The following is a 20,959-nucleotide window of genomic DNA, read 5'->3' as shown; positions in this document are numbered from 1 at the left end:
ATAAACAGCTGAATGTTAATTCAAATTTTGTGGCATCATTTAAAGGCAGTATAAATAAGATAAATTTATTTTCTTAATTACATTTGAGCCGCATTATAATTATTTTTTAACTGTTTATAATTATAATTCTTCTCTTTTCAAATATTTCTTTTTTATTTTATAAATTATGTAATCATTAAACTCTAATTATTAATTAAAAAGCGTGGACATGTATAAAAACACGTAAGTATTTTAAAAATACTTTATACCACACTCATTGTTCTTTTCAATTCACTTTATCTTTTATAATATATAGTCACTCTAAGCATTCACAATCCATACAATTATATTGTGCGAACTTTCAATCAATCGAACATTTGTTGCAAAAACTATAACATATTATTAAAGCAATATAAATAATCAAAACAATATTAAACTCAAATAAAATAAAATTAAAAATTCCATTAATTAAATAATAAAGTATTTTTTTATGTATTAATAATAAATATATATATATATATATATATATATATATATATATATATATATATATATATATATATATATATTAAAATTTTAATCAAATTCTTTGATGCAATTTTACTTTTTAAGATAAATATAAAAAAAAAAAATTAACCATTGATACAAAACAAATTATTTTTATCACAGCTCATGCATTTAAACGACAATGAACTTTAAATGATAAAATAATTTCGTAATATAAATAGTAAGCAACATGCAGACGGAATTTATTGGATGGATACAATTAAAAAAAAAAAAAAAAATAATAATAATCATAATTTTTTTTTTTTTAAATATTATACCTAAACTGTGTCCTATAAAAATAATGCGCGAAAAAAAAAAATCTTTACATATATCTTTCAGGCCATTCAATTTTGTGCATTTATTTTTTAGATTGTACTCGAAAAATATCAACTAGCATTCAATATATATTTAAATAACTTATGATTTATGATTTATGAGAAAAATGCATCATCAATATAATTTTTATTTTATTGTTATTATATTTATTAATAGAATACTGAGCCTGCTCAAAAAATATTTTCAAACTAGCCAACAACTTTTAATTGTTCAACCATACGTATTAATTTGAGATTATTTATTTATACTTCTTTCCTGACTAGATATAAAAAGATTAAATATTTAGATAGATATATTATCAGTATAAGTAAATATGAAAATAAGATAAACTATTATCATCATCATCACTGTAGATATTTAATTATTCAACTGAAATTGCCAAAAAAACAAACGCTTAAATGAAAGCCACACACGTTAAATAAAATAAATTAATTAATTTAATGACAAGCTAAATTTTTAGTGCATGCGGTTTTAAATAGGATGCACTTTAAATAATATCTGCTTAAAAATAAAAACAACAATAATAAATTTAAAAATTAACCGGACTAGCACCATCGTAAAAATTGATCAATATAAAAAAAAATGACTTAAAAAATTCAGATCTAAAAAAAAAATCACGTAAGCAATATTATTAGACATGACATGAAAATTAGCACGATTGTCGATTTGTCTCCATAAATGGGAACGACTTAGGCCGCTCATACGTATCGATTAATCTCACCGTTATTGTTGATGAGAATTTAATAAATAAAATAATCTATTGTCTAATAAAATCGGACGGCTGGCAATTAAATTGCTCAAGTGACATTCAATTTTCTAACTTATGCCGCCATAAATATCTTACAGAATAATAAATTTGACAATAGTGAATGATACTTAATAAATATTAAATACAACACAGCCGTTCACGTTCTTGGAGCTTTGCTTGGTCTATTAGGTTGACCGCACTTGCATTGCTCAAACGACGCGGCATTAGAGTGCACTCTTGATGTAATCTGTGGTAGCGATCCTAAAAGGTTGTTTCCTCGTAAATTACCCGCAAAGCCACTACGACCAAGAAAACTGTGGGCACAATTGTAGAGGCGTGTTTGAAGTATCAACACGTCATCAAGATCTTCTTCCCTATAAATAATAACAATAATTTACTTTTATTACTCACTCACAGACTTCCGTTATGTAGGATAGAAAATTCACCAACAATCAATCTCGGTAAAAAAAAAAAAAAAAAAAAAAAAAAAAAAAAAAAAATGAATACCTGGCTGTGGCGAGAAATTTTTGAAATAATCGGTTAGGTACAGTACGTGGTCGATCAACGGTATCAGCGTATAAATCTGTTTCTCGATTATAAAGATGTAGAAAATCTGACAACTGCTTAGCTGTTATTGCTGCACGATCTTTGTCACTCAATTTATTGCTTGGTAACTGAAATAAATTTATTTATTTTAAAAATTTTATGAATTATGGATTTTGTATAATAAGTATCGATTTAACGACTCTAATAAAATTATGAATATATTACTTACAGTAAATACAAAAGGCGTGCGTAAATTGCTTGACGATTGCTGCAGGAACTTCATCACAAGGTCACAGCTTACTGAGTCTGCACTCGCTTGCGAAATTTTGCGAAGAATACATCCTAAATACAAGCCGAAGGCCTTTCGTGCCTCACCGGGACTAAAAAACGAACAAGGTGATTCAAGAATCAATATGAAGGTCATTTCGATTATAAAAAAAAATATTGAGTATTCAACTTTTTTTTTTATGGATAATTTAACTACTCCTGCTACAAAATAATCCGTAGATGGATAATTGAATACTGGTAAACATTAAAAAATACAAACCTAAGCTTATTACCCTCTTGCATCATCTGGGTAACTTGATCCTTGTACTTATGCGTGTCAACGTCGATATTTTCCTTACTATCGCCGCGATCTAAGCTTTGCTTATGTCCTTTGACTAATGCCCGCTCATATCTTTCATACCTGTGTCGTGCAAAATTATATTTAATAAGATAAAATTGCTGATCTGATAATAAATAATTATATTGTTTCAACTTATATAAAAATTTAGTTAAATATTTACCTCGATAGTCGGTCTAATGTTACTTCTGGCACAGAGAAGCCGGATGTACGACTAGCAGCTGGAAATAATTGTTCATGAAGCATGAGATTGTGATTTGTATTGACCTGCTGAGGCACTCTGCTGGGTCCTAGAGGATCTGATACCACGGGAATCCCAGTAGTTGGATCTAAAAATATCATTTTTAATAAATCTGTCACTCAATTTATTATAAATATAATATATTTAAATAAAAGTTTTACTCTATTATTAAATAATAGCAACTAGCAACCTTGCAGTCACTGTGTGACTTATCAACTATAAATAAAAAAAATTTTGCTTTTTTAAATAATGACAATTGTTAAATTGCATTGGAGTTTCTTAACAATTGACGTTTTTAAAGATATAAGCTCATCCCGATGTTATACTCATCAAGAGCTTTCATTTGAGTACCCACATGCATTTTGATATATTTTTCATATATACATATATATAATATATATAAATATATGAAAAATTGATAATTATTATTATAATAATACCTAGGTATTGCGAATATATTTCCCATGACTTTGAACTAGGAAAAATACGTACAAATCCCCCTCTTCGTTCAAACTGTGCTTTTGCAGATGCGACAATCCTCAATTGCTCTGATGTGAGATTCGAGCGATTTGACGGCTTGTTGGTTTTCTTTTTTTGGGCCAATGTCTCTGCAGAATGCACTCGCCTGTACTGAATAATTCATTCATAAAATTAATATTAAATATCTTGATTGAAATAAAACTATATAATTTATAAACAGGAAAAATAAATACAATAAATAAAAAAAAAAAATAATAATTTCATGAATAAACATTTATAGTGTAAAACTTACACTAGCTAATCGCTTGGTAGCGTTGCCAAGTGATCGATTCTGTTGCGTATTTTGCGGACGTAAAATAGGATCGACTGCTGGAATACCAACGAGCGTTAACAGATCAGCCATTAGCGCTGATTTAAGCCTAACATCGAGCGGAGAATCACAGCCTAGTGATGGCGTCAAATTAACTTCGAGAAGCCAGGGCTTGAGTGTGTCGTCAATTAGTATGTCAAACCCAAACAATTCGAAGCATGTATCTGGATGCTTAACAAATTGTTTTATACCGCTGACAATACCCGAGGCTGTAGCTAAAATCGATTTAATGATTATATCCTCGATGCGTTGCATAAGTAATTCAGTATCTTGTCCCATTGATCTCAGGTGTCTCAACAACGCTGACAGTGTCCACTTATGACCGACGTCTTCAGCATCAGGATCTTCGCTTTTTATATAATCAACGTGAAATTTATTTATACTGTAATTGCATAAATGCATACACGGATTCCAGACATACTGATTTCCCCCCTCGTATTTAACAGTTGCAAATCTAACTAGTCCTTCTTCATACAAATAAATTAATAATGGATCGTAATTTGTTACTGCAATGTACAAACGTAAATCACATTTATGCCCGTCGACTAAAAGTGGATTGTTTATGTACTGCGCCACAATTACTGATTCTTCCGTAAATATTTTTTCCGGCTGCAAGAAAAAAAATATTCATAAATTACTTTACATTCTTTATGACTAGTTGCGATAAATAAATATTATAATTAAAAATAGAAGAAAAAAAAAAAAAAAAACTTACGCTGTTTACTATGTATATGCCACGGCCCCGAGAACTGGCTTTAGGTTTAACAATCCACGGTCCACGATATCTAAAGTGAGCTGTTAATAACTCTCTGTACTCGCTGGGCAGTAGAAATGTTTGAGGGATAAAATCGAGATTCCTCAAGCCCTTGCTTCTCTGCATCGCTTCAATATTCTTGTACAACCGATCTTTTCGAGTTATTTCATAAGACCTGTAAAATTTAATCATCATTATTTATTTTTAATTTTTGCGCAACAAAAGCGACAGTGAAAAGTGCAATTTTATTCAATCTTAAAAATCAATATAAATTAGTAAGTTGAATTTCTTCTTTCTTAACTTAAGCTTTCGCGCAATTACCTCGGGAAGTGATTAACCTTCTGAAATGGCGCCAAGTTTCTCAATACGTCCGGCTTTGGATGATTGCCCATCCACAAGAGATTGAAGTCTGTATCATTGACGGATACCTGCGCAAAAATACGTTCAAGTATATGAGGAAGCTAATAAAACCTGTTTTTTCGCTCTTAAAACTAATATATTGAGCTATGTTGTTATGTGTCGTGCATAGAACACTACTCGACAAGAGCAGCTCGCTTGCTGCACATTAACATCAGCAAAGAAAACGTTTATAATGATAAAGCACAGTGACGTCGTTAGAACATGATTATTGCCACCACTCGTGCCTGTACTCGTAAGTAAACTCTAAGTACCAAGTGCTGTTAAGATTACTACTCCCAGCAAACGTATGTAGTTTCATATTCGGCTCACATCGTTCCTTATACGTCGCTAACGCAAGAACGTACCCAGGTATCACGATAAATGACCTTGTCATTAAATCCTAATAGACTGAGTTATTAGCACTGAGCTTATTTTTTTATTTTTTTAATGATAGTACATCTAGCCACTCAAAATTGCCGGAGGCAAAAAAAATTTAATGGTAAAAAAAATTCCCACTAAATATCGTAATCGTTTTTTTTTTTTTTTTTTTAAGTGCTCTCGTTTAAAAGATAACTTTTAATTTGTTATTACCAGAGACCATTTCAATTGACATCGATGACGCGTCAATCATTAATTATTGTTAAGGATACATTAATAAAGATCGTTTTTTTTTTAATTAAAAAATTGCTAACTAATTATTTAACTTTTTTCGATGTAGAATTCTTTGTAGTGATAATTATTTATGATACTGAAATTAATTGACAATTTTTTTTATTTTTCTTCATAAAAAAACTATTGTAAAAAAATTTTATAAAAATCGATTTAGCAGACTTTTGATAATTTTAAGAATTTTTGAAACAAATAAATTATGACACAAAATAAGTAGAAAAAAAAATTGACATGTAGAAATTTTAAAAAATAAAAAATGCAATTTTTAAAAAAATATTTTTTGGAAAAAATCTATTTGTTAAACAAAATTAAAAGTGACTGCTAACTTTAATATCATAAAAATTTTTTTTTTTATTTAAAAAATATAAAATAAATGTAATTTTTTAAAAATAGTTTTTTTATTAATTGTTAAATAAAATTAAAAGTTGTCAGATGTTTCCTTATTTTAGTATTATGAATATTTTTATAAAATTTATAAAAAAGGAAACTAAGGACGCGATTTAATTCTTAATATTGTAAACAGGTAAGCTGCTATTTTTGCTTGTGTTCCAACTGCGGAAACAGCCATCAGACAATGCGGAAACAATCACGATGGCCTCCTGGTGGCTTTCAGCCACAAGTCTTTCACTCACGAGTCATGAACCCTTGAGGCTCTTTATGTCGACTTTATAAACTAGCAATAACAACGGCAATAAAAATACATATGAGTCTTAAAAAAATAAAGGAAGAATTTATGCCAGCATCAATATTCGAATGAATGCTGATATATTGTAGGCGAATATCAGCAGATTTTTATCAAAGGGTACAAGAATATTAAACGTGATTGCGAAACTTATTGAGAATCTGAAATTCATCAGTATGAATTTCAATTACGATAGTACACCGAGGAAGAAAACGCAGGTATATATTAATATTAATATCTGAAGAATGGAATTTATCGAGACGAGTCACGAGACTTGAATGTTATCTTATAGACATCAACCAAAATATCTACAGTTAGATATAATCCAAGTATTAGATAATAATTGATCTATAATTCATTAAAACAATTATAATATAATATAATAGTAGTAGTAGTAGTAGTAGTAGTAGTAGTAGTAGTAGTAGTAGTATAATTTATCAGAAGACATAACATGAATTTATTTAATTAAATATATGCACATATGAATTGAAGTTAGTGATATATGGACCAAGATACTGTCCAGTAACATACTTATAAAAAAATAATAATAATACGAGCACAATAAACAACAATTGATTGATTACATTCGATAGTGGATTGTAATATAATAATATAAATCACGAGACAATTGTCGAGTTTTCTTCTCAATATTTTCAAGTTATCCCGCGGAAGAGTAAGATAATTACTCACTTGGGATTATCCTATGTGCGTAATAAAGATCCAGGAATCGGATTTATGAGTTTCGTACATCACACAGTTGACAGAACTCGATAGCAAAAATAAATTTAATAGAAACCAGAAAATAAGCCCGAGGGAATCCCTGATTGTACTGTACATATATAAAACAGCGGAGTTGCTATTTCCTACAAGCTTTAATTTACTAAAAGTTATTATATCCAAGCATGCCATCGAAAAACAATTATGTTGTCTGGTTTTATATATATGTGTGCTCTGAATAAAATTTAATTTTATTTAGAGCATAACAATTATTGTAATTTATAAACAAGTAACAAATAAAAAATGAAAATCTTTTGTTGGATAAAATTTAAATTCGTGACAAAAATAAACTATAATGTCACGACTCGTTCGATTATTAACATATTTAAGTTGTTACCACCGGTTTACATTTAAAAGCTAAAATAATCATATAAATACTTTTCTTCTTAAACAACAATCTATTTCAATTGTCCTCCAATGAAATTGTTATAATTATCCAGAGAATCTGGTGAATCATACGCAACTATAAATCATCTGTTTTTTTTTTTCTTCTTATGTTGTACTATATTTTATTTTATTTCATTATAGTATATACTATATTCTTCATGGCACAATAATCGCATAGAGATCATTGGCTCTGTTCAGGGTCATCTCTGAGCCATGGTGATCTCCAAGAGATACCAATAAAGACGGAGATGAAAAATAAGTCAATGCAGAGAGTAAAAATTAAAAACTTCAATCTAGAGGGATTACCATCAGTATAATAGTTTGATGGTAATTATGATAATAATGTTAATGATGATCTTAACGGTGATCTTAAGGTGAAGATGATAATGATAATGATGATGATGATGATGATGATGATGATGGTGGTGGTAATGACGGAATTAACGGAGTAATAATTGATCTTTACTCCATTTAAAATGCAAAACAATTTAATTTGATTAGATTTGATGAAATCCAATCATCTTAGTATTTTGAGACCGCGAATGTTGTCGCGGGTCTTACTACGATGCTCGTTGCGGCGCCGCGTTTGCCAGAGTGGAGGCACGAGGTCGCGAGACCGGCCGCGCACAACGAGAGAAGGAATAAGCCAAAGCAAGTGAGACGACTAGACAGTTCACGATTTTCGCCAGCGCCGTCAGTCTAGCACGAGCCACCGCTCAGGAGACACCCGTTGGGAAACTAGCTTCTTACAAGGTAGGCACGCGTTCTTATCCATATTCACATACACATACACCTTATATTTTTCATTCATCAGCAATACAACCTGGAAATAGTTTAAATATCATTAGTAATGATAATGATAAGCCACAAGAGCAATAATTTCAATGAAAATACTTATCAACACAAGAATTGAATCGTGAAATTAGCATGCGTGCATGTCCGTCATCCTCAAGCGTGTTTTCACACAATGCTTCTTATAAATTTCCAAGTGATCTATTTACTGCACTACAGATTGACTCATTCAATGTGTTCTCAGTTCTCAGTTTAGTGTTTGATTTCATGTCGGCAGTTTAGCTCAACTGCACTCAAAAACAAACTTTGCAAACTATTCTACTCCATCTCAGTCATTTAATTATATCCAACTTCAACACATATGTGTTGGGTATATATCCTTACATATTCTTAGGCTTTCGTGTGTTAAACTTCGATCTCTCACGTTATTCCTGTCATACGACCTCAATTTAATTATCACGCGTTTAATTACTTTGAGTATACATGTCCGTCTTTTAGGCGAGTGTGTGTACTCGAATTAATCACTTGTAAAACCTTGCGTGTTCTCTTCTTAAATCTGTCAGTAGCCGTGGACTTGAATTTTTTTTTCTTCTATTTCTTTTTTCGATCTTAAAAATACAACTGATATTTATTTATTAATTTATATATTTAGTTATTTGGAAGTTTATTTTACAAACGTTTTTTTTTTTTTTTTTTTTTTTGAGTATTTATAAATTTTTAAGTGTTAATGCACTCTCAACTGCAACCAGAAATAATTTTTATCTTAGTATATAAATTCATGTGGATGTCGAAAGTCGTCAAAATAAATTATTTCCTACTTTTTAAAACATCTTATTTATATTTTATATATTATATTATATATTATGAATTACCATCGGGCCATCGGGCAAAGAACGTTCACCGTGCGTAAATTACAAGTCGTTGGACGCGACGCGTCTTGTGCGTTTTAGTTGTAAATGTCAAGGTACACTCGATATAATATAGTTTCGCTAAATTATATAAAACCATGATCGAAATTCGCGTAACATAAACAAACTAACGGATTTTATTTATATTTATACTCATTTTTTAACTTTTTCTTATTTTATTTATTATTTCTATTTTTTTTCATTATTTATTTAGATAGTAAAACGATAGAATAAAATAAAATGTGAAATATTCGTATTTACATTTACGCTTAAGAAAATATTTCACATAATTTTTTTTAAATTAACTTTATAAATAAAATTTATAATGATACTAAAGTAACTAGAAAAATATTTAATATTAAATAACTTTGATCTAAAAATGATAAAAAAAAATTAGATGCTAAATAGAATATTGATTTTCATTATTTTACAAATAAAATATTAAAAACAAAGTATAGAAGTTTGACAGTACAAGTAAGATAACGCGGCGTATCTAATCGCAGACACAGTTTGATTAACATAATGGTTACTTATATAAAGTATTGACAATGATAGCTGTATTTAACAAATGAAATAAGCAAAAAATAATATAATATAAAAAAAAAAAAAAAAGTATTTACTGGTGACTGAAAAGCAATAAAACATCCATGTCGCGATGGGTAGATAATAGCTTGAGTAAATAAATTTTTTTATTTTGTTTTATACCATATTATATTGTTTCTTTTCTTATTTCTTATCTTAGGAAGTTAAATTAGCAAGGTCTTGTTAATAATTCAATAAGGCTTCTACATTCGCCCCTGAATATACTTGTAGTCGAGTTGACAATCGACACGCGATTGGAATAATACCCATTGATATGATGATATATGTATATACGGACATGATCCTTGGAAATTTTGACGGCGGAAGACTTGTTCGCTAATTTTGTCACCTTACAATTCCTCATACTCATAATCATAATAATTCTGTTGACAATATTTATCCATAATTAAAACATACAATAGTAATTTATAATTATAATAATAATAATAATTTCAGTTGAATGAACTATGCCGGACCACCGTCAGCCTTTATCCCTGGAGGGACTAAGCTTGGGACGAGTGTGCCAGCAACTGGACGGTACGTGCCGGCGATTGCAGGTGCTTTCGCAGGAGACGTCTGCCAGCTCTGTTTTAGCGATTGTCAAACAATCTATTAGGCCATATTACGTAAATGCGCTGCCAGCACGATTGCGTTCACGAGTAATAGAAGAAACATCGCGGATGCTTTACGGTCCAGCGTCTGATGGTTCAACATTGATATCTGGACCAGCGCCGCTTTATCTTCTTGCATTACTTCTGGGTCACGATATACGACAGCTGAAGGTGAACCTGTGCTGCTACTATGGCTGTAGCCATCAAACATCTCTGCTGAAGCTTCTAGCAGCAGAGGGTGTCGGTCTCGAGTCTCTCGAACTGGCTCGATCCGCTTTACTTCGTCTTGACTGTAAATTACTTCGCTCCGCGCTGATGAATATGAACAATCTCTTGAGTCTGACGTTGAAGAATATTGCGAGTGACTCGGTGCTCCAAGTGATCGGCAAAGCTTGCCCCAAGCTAGTTGTCTTAGACGTCTCTTGCTCAATGCAAGTCACGGACGTAGGGCTAAAGCAGCTGCTGATGCAGGTCGAGCTAAGAGACAAGTTCATAAACATTGATCCTGTTGTTGCCCAAGAAACAACCAGCTGGTCACGTTTGAAGACACTCCTTGCAAAACTTCAAGTTAAAAAGAATAAGAGAGAAAAGAGGGAGAATGAAGGAGTACTTCTTGAGTACTGTGAGAGCAAAAACTTTCTTTGTGACACTTTGAGAGTACTCAATATTGCAAACACTGGAGTAACGAGCGCAGGCGTTCTACTGGCACTCGCCAATGTGCCACATCTTGAATCGTTGGCGGACTACAACCATATGGGCAGGGTCGTCGAGATAATGAACCGCGGAGTCATTGAATTGAAGACGCCTTTCAGTCTGACTCAGGCGAGAAGCAGCCGAACAACACAAGCGAGATTGGAGCTGCTTGCCCAAACGTGTCCTCGGTTGGAAAAACTTCATATCTCAGAGCCTCATCATCCGCCTGAAGCGCTCCGTCTTTTTCCTTTCATCACCAGCCTCAGTGTTCACAGTATCCCGGCAGCCAAAGAATGGCTCGCGGGATTTAACGAGTATTTGCGGACCAATGGCCATCTTCTCCGAGAACTGAATCTCAGAGTAACGCAGAGTGAAACACCGCTGCAGATTGATTTGAGAGAAATATTCGTCCATTGTCCGAATCTCGTTACGTTCACCAAGGACGGAGCCAACGTGGTATGGCTTGACGGTCCTGATCCACAGCCGCTGATCCAGCTGAAAAAAATTCAGCTTGGACGTACAGTCTCTGCTACAACCATCACCAAGATTCTGATGCTTGCGCCAGCGTTAAACTCACTCCACGTTCACAGCTGCTTCGATCTCACTAATGAACATCTAGTGAGTCTCCTTGATATTCCATCCGACGCAAGATCACCGTCAAGTCCTGACAAACCGGATAACAGTCTCATTAAAAATTTAACGTGTTTCTATGTGTACGAGGCAAGCAAAGTGTCAGCGACAACAGTGCTGAGTATGTTCAAAAACTGCACGAAATTACGTAAAATTGGCAACCTCGCCAATTGGGGATTGGACTGTGAGGGGGTTAAAACACTGAGAACTACGCTTGCCCGTGCTAATCTAGACGTTGATCTCTCACCTGGATCTCATTGGTTTTGGAGCAATTGCATTCATTAATTTTTAAAAAAATATATTTAAAAATTAAAAGCAAAAAGAAGATTAAAATTCGTTCTTTTTTTTTCTTTCTCTCGACTGTTTCGTGATATCAGTATTAATAAATTCTTCTGGATTAACTTATCCTTGGAGACTGTCTGAAGGTCAACAGGCTTACTTTGTAGTGTATAGTAGAAATATATAAAGCATAATAAGACTATTCAAGATTGAAGTTTAAAATTTAACTCTGCTCCTCATTAGAGATGGCTAACTATAGATTGCAAGTTTAAATATTCATGTTATTATATACGTATATTCAGTGTTACCATGAAGAATATTATTGTAACATTTATACTTGTTAATATTCAAGGTTTTATGTTGAAAAAAAAAAAAAAAAAAAAATATGTCTATATATAATTTTTTTTTAACTCTAAAAAACGAAAAAAATATTACTTACTTCCGTCAGACCATGCGATTGAAACAGCAGACTTATTAGTTTCGTATCTGCTTGGAGAATTTTATAAGTCATGTGTAATTGCTTAGCAGGTGGATCTTCTGGTGGAGTCGCCAATGCAGAACACCTTTAATGAAATAAAATATTTATATTGTTAGATTAGATCCGTTGTCAAATTAACAGTAGTATTAAAAAAATAACATAAAGTTATAAAATACTAACTTGAATCGTAGTATAGGCGATTTACTACCAGCTGGTCCATTAATTAGCCATTCATTACCTCTCGCACTGTTCTCTTTGGGCGTACTGTAATTAAAAAAAATAAATAAATAAATATAAATATAAAGATATAATTAAAGTATGTATTAAAGATCGAATGTTGGTAAAAGAGGAAGCACTTAGTGATATAAATAAAAAGCCGACATTAATTTAATACAGAGAGCTCTGTGAGTTTTTTACAACCCACACATTATTCATCACCCACGTGCCTTGTTTTATGATCTTTCATTTGAAATAAAACTATTTTATTATCCTCTTGTACTAAAAATGACTCTATGACCAGTCGTGATGTAGAACATGCGATCGTTGACTTATCTCGATCAGATTAAACACTGATTTTCCAGATATATTGCCATTTTTCTTCAAGATCCGCTATGAATCATTAAATCTTGCAAAGTGAAGACTACACTCTAATATTCTTTGTTTGTTTTTTTTTATTTTTTTATAAAATACTGAATTTAACAGACTAACAATTTTTAAAATTTTTATAACGATTAAATTATAATGAAAAAAATTTAGCAAAAAAATTTCGCATGTAAAAATTAAAAAAAAATTAAGTGCCAATTTTTAAATTATTTTTATAATAACAAGAAGTCAGTAATTTATAATTGTCAATTTAAATTAAATAAAACATCACCAAAAAAAATTTTTGTGCCGCTTGGGAATTAATTGGTTATAAAAATCCCAAGAATTGTTAAACGTCTGCTAATTTCAGTATCATTTTTTTTTTTTTTTTTTTTCTTCATAGATATACAATTATTATATTATCTTTCTTCAAAGTTGAACTATGCAATCACGCGGTCGTTGTGTCTGTACAGGAAGAAAAGCGATCCAACGCGACATTTCTTGCAGCAGGTATCGTAATAAAAAGAGATGCGGTTCTATAATCACCTCGGCAGTAATTTCCTATTCACATTATTAGCATATATAAAAAATCGATATTTCATCCACATAGACAGTAATAATAATGTGAAGTGAGAAAACATTATTACAATAATGGGTAGAACCACCTTTCACTGGTGTCCAACTTGTTGTTGTGGGATGTCTCATGGATAAAGGGCTCCATCGCTTCCTCACTGCTGTTTGACATTTGTGACATCCCGGAAAGACTCGAAGATGACATCAGCTCCTTCGCTCGCTTTCCCTCCAATCTTAGTGCCGGGTCAACCTTCATTTGCGCTAGCATTTTCTATCTGAAATATTAAATTAATAATTAATTAATTATTTTTGACAGCTTAAAAATTTTTTATTTTCATTTTAATAAAGTCAAACTATTTTCTTTTTATCATTAATTTATCCCATTAATATAAGCAACCAAATGACAGGAACTTTTCTTTTTTTTTCTTTCGAAATCCATAACCTAGAAAGACCAACACGTGAGCAATTGATCTTTTTTATGAACCTACGCATTACCAAATAAACTAAACTATATTCCTAACTACTTATTGTGTATTCCGAACATAAATGTTTGATCGGCGTCGATTTCCCGGTACGTAACGCACGTTTACACCCAGGGATTGCCAATGATCATCAGACGTAACTTTGTCTCTCATTTCTCTACTCGATAAACCGGACGAGAATACCAGCACGCCCTGCATAATTATTTATAAATTACTCGACATACTAAAATTCAATCACTGGTTACCAAATAAACCTACTGTATGTAAGTATATATAGTCAAAAAAAAAAAATAAATAAACAAATGAAAATAATAAAAAAATTAAATTTTCTGTCACAGTTTTCATAAATGTCACGACCAAGAAAAAATTACAAGTGCATGGCGCGCATAAATTTCAAATTAATAGGTGAAGATAATTCAGGCACTAAAATATCTGCAGATAGTCGAACAAAAAAATGCATAGACTGGTTAAACAGTAATGGAACCACTAAATATACCACAGATCGACAAGCGCATCAAAACTTCCAACCAAAATTCACAAAACAATAATAACAGTAATAAAAATCTAGGAATCCAATCACTGCCAGTTGAAATACTTGTCGAAATACTTTCGTATTTAAATTCATATGATCTTCATGCCTTGGAGGAAGTTTCAACGTTCTTCGAACAACTGGTACGGCAGCCTCCAGTCTGGAAAACTTACGAGGTAGGATTTTTTTTTTAATTATAAAAATTATTTATAATAAATCGGGTAAGTTGGCTTAAAAAATAAAAAAATTCTTTTTAATAAGTTATTTATAATAAAAAAAAAATTTTTTTTTATAGATAAAAGAACACGATCCTGAGACGTACATAATAATAGCACAATTAAAACGAATGCCTCTGCTGGCGCGAATCAGTATTGAAACACGATCAGACTGCGACGATATCCTGAGACAGTTGTCTCGCAGCAATCAAAAACTAGAGAAACTTCGTATCGTCGATTGCACTGGTTCGACGGGAAAACTTTATCTCCGGTCGAGCTATTTGACGCGGATACTGGAACGATGTAACCGATTGCACACGATTCACATCCTCGGGAGCAGATTCCACGGGAAAAAATTCTATCGGCTGCTGGGCGACATGAAGACGCGGCTACGGACACTATCTACTCAAGCAACATCATCACAGTTTCTAACGTTCGCGTCGCACGCCAGTCACCTGAACGAACAGGATCGCGAAATAATATGTAATATGTGTGTTGGCGGGAAGACGTGGGCGCCGTTACGTTATTTTATGTTACAACGTCCGGATTATCAGCGTCCATTGGCACCGATACGACAGACGGTTTTAGTGAGTTACCTCCACAAAGACTTTGTGTCAATCAACGTGGGTAATACTGACAAACGTACGGCGACGACAATCACCGACAACGGCAGTAGCCTTCGTAATTAGAGGCCATGACCCCAAGGTTTTCTAAGTCCGCGTGACCACTCCATTTTTCTAGTCCACTTATCATTTTTTTAACATCTTTCGTTTTACACATTAAATATTTAATCTAGTATGTACTTATAATAATAATGGTAACAATTCAAATAATTATTATTGTCATCATCAGCATCATTATTACTTATCGGTATATAAATAACAAGTTAATTACACTTGATTGGCTGATCTTAACGATAATATTGATCGAGGTTTCTTCTCAACCGCATCATCATCATCATCTTCATCTTCATCCATTTGTACTTCACATGCTCATCCAATCGTTACAACAGATGTTAGATAGTAAAAAAAAAATTTATTAAAAAAACTTTATCGTATAGTTATTAATTATTTTATTCAATGAACATGCAATAAATGTAATTTAATAAATGAGAAGCTTCGGATTAAAGATTAAATTTACATTAGTTAGAAGAAAAGCTTTTTGTAAAAATAATGTTTTATAAATTAATATTGCAATGTATCGTTTATAATTAAAACTAATAACAATTAGTGAGTAAAAAATTTTTTAAATACTTTTTAGAAAAATTTGTCATGCAAAATCATTTTATTTAATTAAAATTATATTACTATTTAGTTTTTTTAAAATTAAAAATAGTTTTATCCGGTATTGAAAACTTTCAAGGAATAGTTACTTATACTTAGAAAGGTCGTCGAGCTATGACCTCTCCTAGATTAATTTTAAATGCTTATTTAACAAGTAAAACAGAAAAATTTTGCTAAAATAACATAAATAAAATATCTAAATAAATTTTAAACTTTACACCTTTGAAAATTATCCGCAACACAAGTAAATTATTAAACAATACCCAGAAACAGTAAATATTTACAGAAACTTTTTCCAGCGTAGTCACGCAAAATTACACCAGGTAATTGAAGATAACTCTAGCAAATATTTTTTAAAATTATAGCAAATTATCCAGGTGTAATAAGCCCAATTACTTTGAGTAATAACGCAAATGTTACCTTTGATCCTAAGCTTCTCAAATTATTTTCGTGATTATTAAGATTAATATCTTAATTAATTATTAAAATATTTAATTAATGCCCTGAGTGAAGTATTAATTTTTATTGACGTAATTGAGAAGGTATAGTTTTAATTCTAGCAAGTGGGTCGAGTCTCAATGTACCTGGAACACCACGGCCACATCAGCAGATATATTCCACATAAGGTTTACCCAAAAGAAAATTAATTCGTGCGTCACGCAAGCACCCCGAGCAACACGATACTCACTAAGTACTTGCAACTGCTATCATATGCTACTATGCTACTTCTATATATATATATATATATATATATATATATATATATATATATATATATATATATATATATATATATATATATATATATATATGTAACTTCACGAAAATATATATTCCCACGTATTTATAATGTCACGCGAACTCAAACCACTGGCAAATTAAGATCCGCACCTAATTTCTCTTGTTTTAGAATCTATATAGATCAAATGTTTGTATGTATTTGTACTAATTCATCAAGTTCCATTATAAGTTGACAGTTATATAGAACAAGGCGACGACAACTGTAACAAGAACAAGAACGTAAACGACAATAGTGTTGGGTACAAAGTTGCATTTACTTGAACTGCATTTCCGCACGCGATAAGTATTTACCACACCACAAAATTACACTTGTTCATACTCCGTCATTGTCGAGGGGTAAGTACTATTGATTTTTCGATATATTATCTCTTGAGATAGTGCTATTGTACATAAACGTCATGTATAGATAGAGATATACATACATTTACTGAAGACGATACAATGGCATTAATTCGAGCAATGTGATCAGGAATGTGCCGAGTGTAGATATTACAACGACCACAATAACACAAACAAAAGGGAAAATTGGAAGACTAGCAATTACTAAACATTATAACACTCTCAATTGTGGACTCACGACAAATGTGTATGTTTAAAGAACATTGAATAAGTGTATTACGTGTCATGAAACTTAAGAAGCTCTCTTAAATTACTGGATTAAATTAGCTTAACTAGTCAAATGTATACACGAGTTCTCAAAATAATCTCTCTACTTACTTATATATATATATATTAATATATATATATTAATGCTCGTGTATATTTATATTGTCGTGTCAGTGTATCTGCAGCCAAAGTAATAACACATCACATCACAAGGTTACTGTAACTGGCCCTGAACTTGAGCTCGAAGAACAATTTATACCTTCGTGTACAAGCTTTTCCACTAACGTATAATCAGGCATCAACTGTTGGACATGTCGTTAACTTGACACATTGCTGCAGAAAAACTTGCTAATGATGCAGATCAATAGAAACTGAGTTAGCGACTAGCTTTTTTGCCAAAGCTAATATTTGGATTATTGTTTTCTGAAGAAAGTGAAAAAATGATTGATGAGCGGGAAACTGTTTTAAAAGTTAATACTTTAACGCTGTTTATGCAAATAGAGAGACTGATCACACACCCTGCACGACATGCTCCAAAGAGTGTATATCTGTATAGCTTGATGTATACTACATATATCTGTCTATATTTACAACCATTTATCTTCATTCATGAGGCCAACAGGTATTTCCGATATGCTTCTGGCGTTTATTCGATCTAAGTGCCGGTGGATTTGTTAATGGTCAAGCTTAATTACCCGGCTCTTTCTTGGATAAACAAATTACTCTCGAGGATAAATATGCATTTATTTTTATTTAAATAGACTTTTGTGTGTATCTGAAACGGAAAAAATTTATAAGTATATTTTTGTTTAAAAATTATTTTGCGGTAATTTATGACCAAAATTTAATGAGTTTTTTTTTTTTGTTATAAAATTTTTAAAACTAAAAAATAATTAACTTTGGTCAAAAAAAATTTACATTTTAATTTTAAAGTCATATTTAATTAATTAAAATTTTTCAAATTATTTTTTATGGATAAAATAATTTAATGGTTGATTTTAAGTTAGTATATATGCATGAAGAAATGTAAATGTACACACGTGAAGCAACGTATTGCTTGTATTGATTTGAATTCTTGGAATACTAATTCTCATACCATAAATAAAAATGATTGCGGTAAGTAAAAATAAATGTGTAAGAATTTTTAATTGAATTTTTAATAAGTTCAATTCAAGAACGTTATTTATTATTATAAGTACCTTATTTATACTTAGGATTAATGTTATTTGTATTGATGATTTATACACGTAACAGTGATCTTTATTTTAGATACGATAAAACCATAGTATTACTCTAGTATGTAATCTTGAGATAAGAGATCATTGAATAGAAGAAAGATATTAAAAAGTAAATTAAATAGGTAAAATAAAAACTAAAAATGATACATATAACAAGTCCACAAAGGCGTTTAAATCGCGTGAATAAACATTTGGCGTCAGTAGCAAGGCCCGAAGTGACACGATGCCCAGGAATCCGAGACGATAAAAACGACACGCAAACTTGGTAAGTTTATTGACTAGACTACAGGAATAAGAAAGACTGAGACACGATGCGATGGAAATATATTCCATTTACCTAGACTTTATAAATTATAGTTCTTACCTATGCTTCTTAATGTCAAATGAAAAGGTCGAAGACCCGATATTTAATCCTTAAATTTTATTCATGTTATTTCCTGATTATATTTACCAGACATTTCCTATTCCTATCTCTATCTTTGAATTACGTAGATTCAATTTTCATTTTCACTTAATTAAGTGAAATTAATGCTGCTTAACCATTAAACGATTAGAATCTCGTTGAGTGATGAGGCATTTTTAAAGCAATCGATTATCAACTTAATTAATGGGATATAAGTTTCCGCCTGGAAGTCCCGGTTTATTTTTATTCCCTCCAAATTATTTGTCCTCATGTGGGGACACTTATAAGTATATCTATGGCCATAGTTCATTTCCTGGCTGACTTTTATTTAGAAATATATAATAATAAATAGAATAAAATATAAGGCCACAACTCGTGTTTAGTTCAAGTATTAAAGCCACGCTGAAGCATGTTTTTTTTTTAAGTTCAGTTCCCCTATTATAAATCAACTGTTTCGGTGTAGCTTTTATTTTATGTAATTCACCTTTTCACTTGGTTCCACGTCATGAATTTTATTTTCATATTTTCTCTTGACTGTTTTTTAAAACGTAAATATAATTGCTCAACAAAATTAGTAAATAGCGAGCTGAACAAAGGCTAATAATAATGTAAATAGCGATGAAAATCCGATAAGAAAATAACAGAGTTGATGAAAGTGAAGTATATTTATAAATTGTTAAATAGTTACGATGATGAAAAAATAAAAACGATGGATCTATAAGTAGTGCAATGCGGATTGACTGCAGAGATTGTCAGGGGAACAAATTTACCATTGGTCCAGTGAACTCATCCATCGAGATAAACGTCTCAGGATGCTGAGATCTTGTCTTAAAATACATAGCCAATTTTAAAATATACAGCTCTCTAACAAGTTTACCATCACTTATTAGTCATTAACTCTTTTATTTATTTCTTTTACTAAATCTGGTCTAGATATTTCGAGATGATGAACAAAATCTAAAAAAATATATATCAATATAAATTTAATTATTATTTTAATCAATTTATAATTTAAGGACACGTTAGTCATTAATAGTTATCATAAATATTCGTTAATAATTATGATAAATAAAATAAAATAAATATTGTCACAAGTGTCTAATTGTTTCAATACCTGACTTACAATTTTAGTAATCATATTTTATATTTGCATAGAAAAAAATATCACCATTCTTAACCTTGGCCGATACTGTAATTTATTTGTTTCTGTACGTGTGTCAAAATAAAAAATAAAAATAAAAATCTTTCTTATTACATTAGAAAGTGAAGTAACAGTAGACGTACCGCGTGTGATTTGACACAACTATTAAGTACCGTCAACAGATAAAACTTTTTTTTATTTATTATTTAATTATTATCACAATAACAAATAATCAAGTTTGTCCGTTTTGAAATTTTTAAGTTTTTTTAGCCGATATTTTATGTACAAATTATTATTTTTTATTTAATATTGTATTGCTTACCTTACAATAATTAAGTGGTAAAAATCAGACGGTTTACGGCCATACCGTCTCGAAGCGCGACGGCGACTGCCTCTATCAGTCGTATGACAAACTACTTTGCTGTACAGCCATGAGCAAAAGTTATTCTCGAATAAACGGGATTGGTGGATTACAACCACCGATCGATCACTTTTAATTTCATATCCTTTACCCCTTTTAACTTTGAATATTAAATTTAACGTCTTAAAGAGAATTCAAATTAAAAATAAAAATTTTTTTAAACTAAATTCAAC

At 31.1% G+C, this 20,959-nt stretch overlaps 3 protein-coding genes across 11 annotated transcripts; 2 read left to right on the top strand and 1 right to left on the bottom strand.

The window, feature by feature from the left end:
* Window positions 1-739: 739 nt before the first annotated feature.
* Window positions 740-20,851, bottom strand: Ttll5 (Tubulin tyrosine ligase-like 5). Of its 8 annotated transcripts, none has more exons than XM_074248593.1 (13): window positions 20,688-20,851; window positions 13,742-13,942; window positions 12,693-12,776; window positions 12,474-12,597; window positions 4,947-5,053; window positions 4,587-4,800; window positions 3,794-4,480; window positions 3,462-3,651; window positions 2,944-3,109; window positions 2,703-2,843; window positions 2,385-2,535; window positions 2,117-2,283; window positions 740-1,983 (listed from the first exon to the last, which is right to left on the bottom strand). In XM_074248593.1, the coding sequence occupies exons 2-13, from the start codon at window positions 13,933-13,935 to the stop codon at window positions 1,767-1,769; spliced, it is 2,442 nt and encodes an 813-aa protein (XP_074104694.1). In that variant the 5' UTR covers window positions 13,936-13,942; window positions 20,688-20,851; the 3' UTR covers window positions 740-1,766. The 8 variants fall into 8 exon arrangements, with proteins under 8 accessions (XP_074104694.1, XP_074104691.1, XP_074104698.1 ...); XM_074248590.1 differs by lacking the exon at window positions 20,688-20,851 and adding an exon at window positions 17,695-17,847; XM_074248597.1 differs by lacking the exon at window positions 20,688-20,851 and adding an exon at window positions 17,695-17,829 and having other exon boundaries at window positions 13,760-13,942.
* Window positions 8,138-12,421, top strand: LOC141531090 (uncharacterized). Its single transcript, XM_074248600.1, has 2 exons — window positions 8,138-8,292; window positions 10,278-12,421. Exon 2 carries the CDS (start codon window positions 10,289-10,291, stop codon window positions 12,038-12,040), a length of 1,752 nt encoding a protein of 583 aa, XP_074104701.1. The 5' UTR covers window positions 8,138-8,292; window positions 10,278-10,288; the 3' UTR covers window positions 12,041-12,421.
* LOC141531100 (uncharacterized) lies at window positions 14,190-15,777 on the top strand. 2 transcript variants are annotated; one of them, XM_074248619.1, is made up of 3 exons: window positions 14,190-14,408; window positions 14,488-14,854; window positions 14,974-15,777. In XM_074248619.1, exons 2-3 carry the CDS (start codon window positions 14,627-14,629, stop codon window positions 15,580-15,582), a joined length of 837 nt encoding a protein of 278 aa, XP_074104720.1. In that variant the 5' UTR covers window positions 14,190-14,408; window positions 14,488-14,626; the 3' UTR covers window positions 15,583-15,777. The 2 variants fall into 2 exon arrangements, with proteins under 2 accessions (XP_074104720.1, XP_074104719.1); XM_074248618.1 differs by having other exon boundaries at window positions 14,190-14,412.
* Window positions 20,852-20,959: the final 108 nt, after the last annotated feature.

Source organism: Cotesia typhae, unplaced genomic scaffold (genome assembly GCF_013202065.1).
Source record: "Cotesia typhae breed Kobodo isofemale line unplaced genomic scaffold, CoteBio_Ctyphae contig_5, whole genome shotgun sequence".
Classification (NCBI taxonomy): Eukaryota; Metazoa; Arthropoda; class Insecta; order Hymenoptera; family Braconidae; genus Cotesia; species Cotesia typhae.
This window is presented reverse-complemented; position numbering and strand designations above follow the sequence as displayed.

Bases quoted from the DNA above. Each gene is read 5' to 3' on its own strand.
- Ttll5 (XM_074248593.1), bottom strand. From the start codon at position 13,935: ATGCTAGCGCAAATGAAGGTTGACCCGGCACTAAGATTGGAGGGAAAG. The intron at 12,777-13,741 runs GTAATAATGTTT...TTTTAATTACAG, and splicing joins AGGTGGTTCTACCCATTATT to TACGCCCAAAGAGAACAGTG. The intron at 3,652-3,793 runs GTAAGTTTTACA...TGAATTATTCAG, and splicing joins CTACCAAGCGATTAGCTAGT to TACAGGCGAGTGCATTCTGC.
- LOC141531090 (XM_074248600.1), top strand. From the start codon at position 10,289: ATGCCGGACCACCGTCAGCCTTTATCCCTGGAGGGACTAAGCTTGGGA.
- LOC141531100 (XM_074248619.1), top strand. From the start codon at position 14,627: ATGGAACCACTAAATATACCACAGATCGACAAGCGCATCAAAACTTCC. The intron at 14,855-14,973 runs GTAGGATTTTTT...TTTTTTTTATAG, and splicing joins CAGTCTGGAAAACTTACGAG to ATAAAAGAACACGATCCTGA.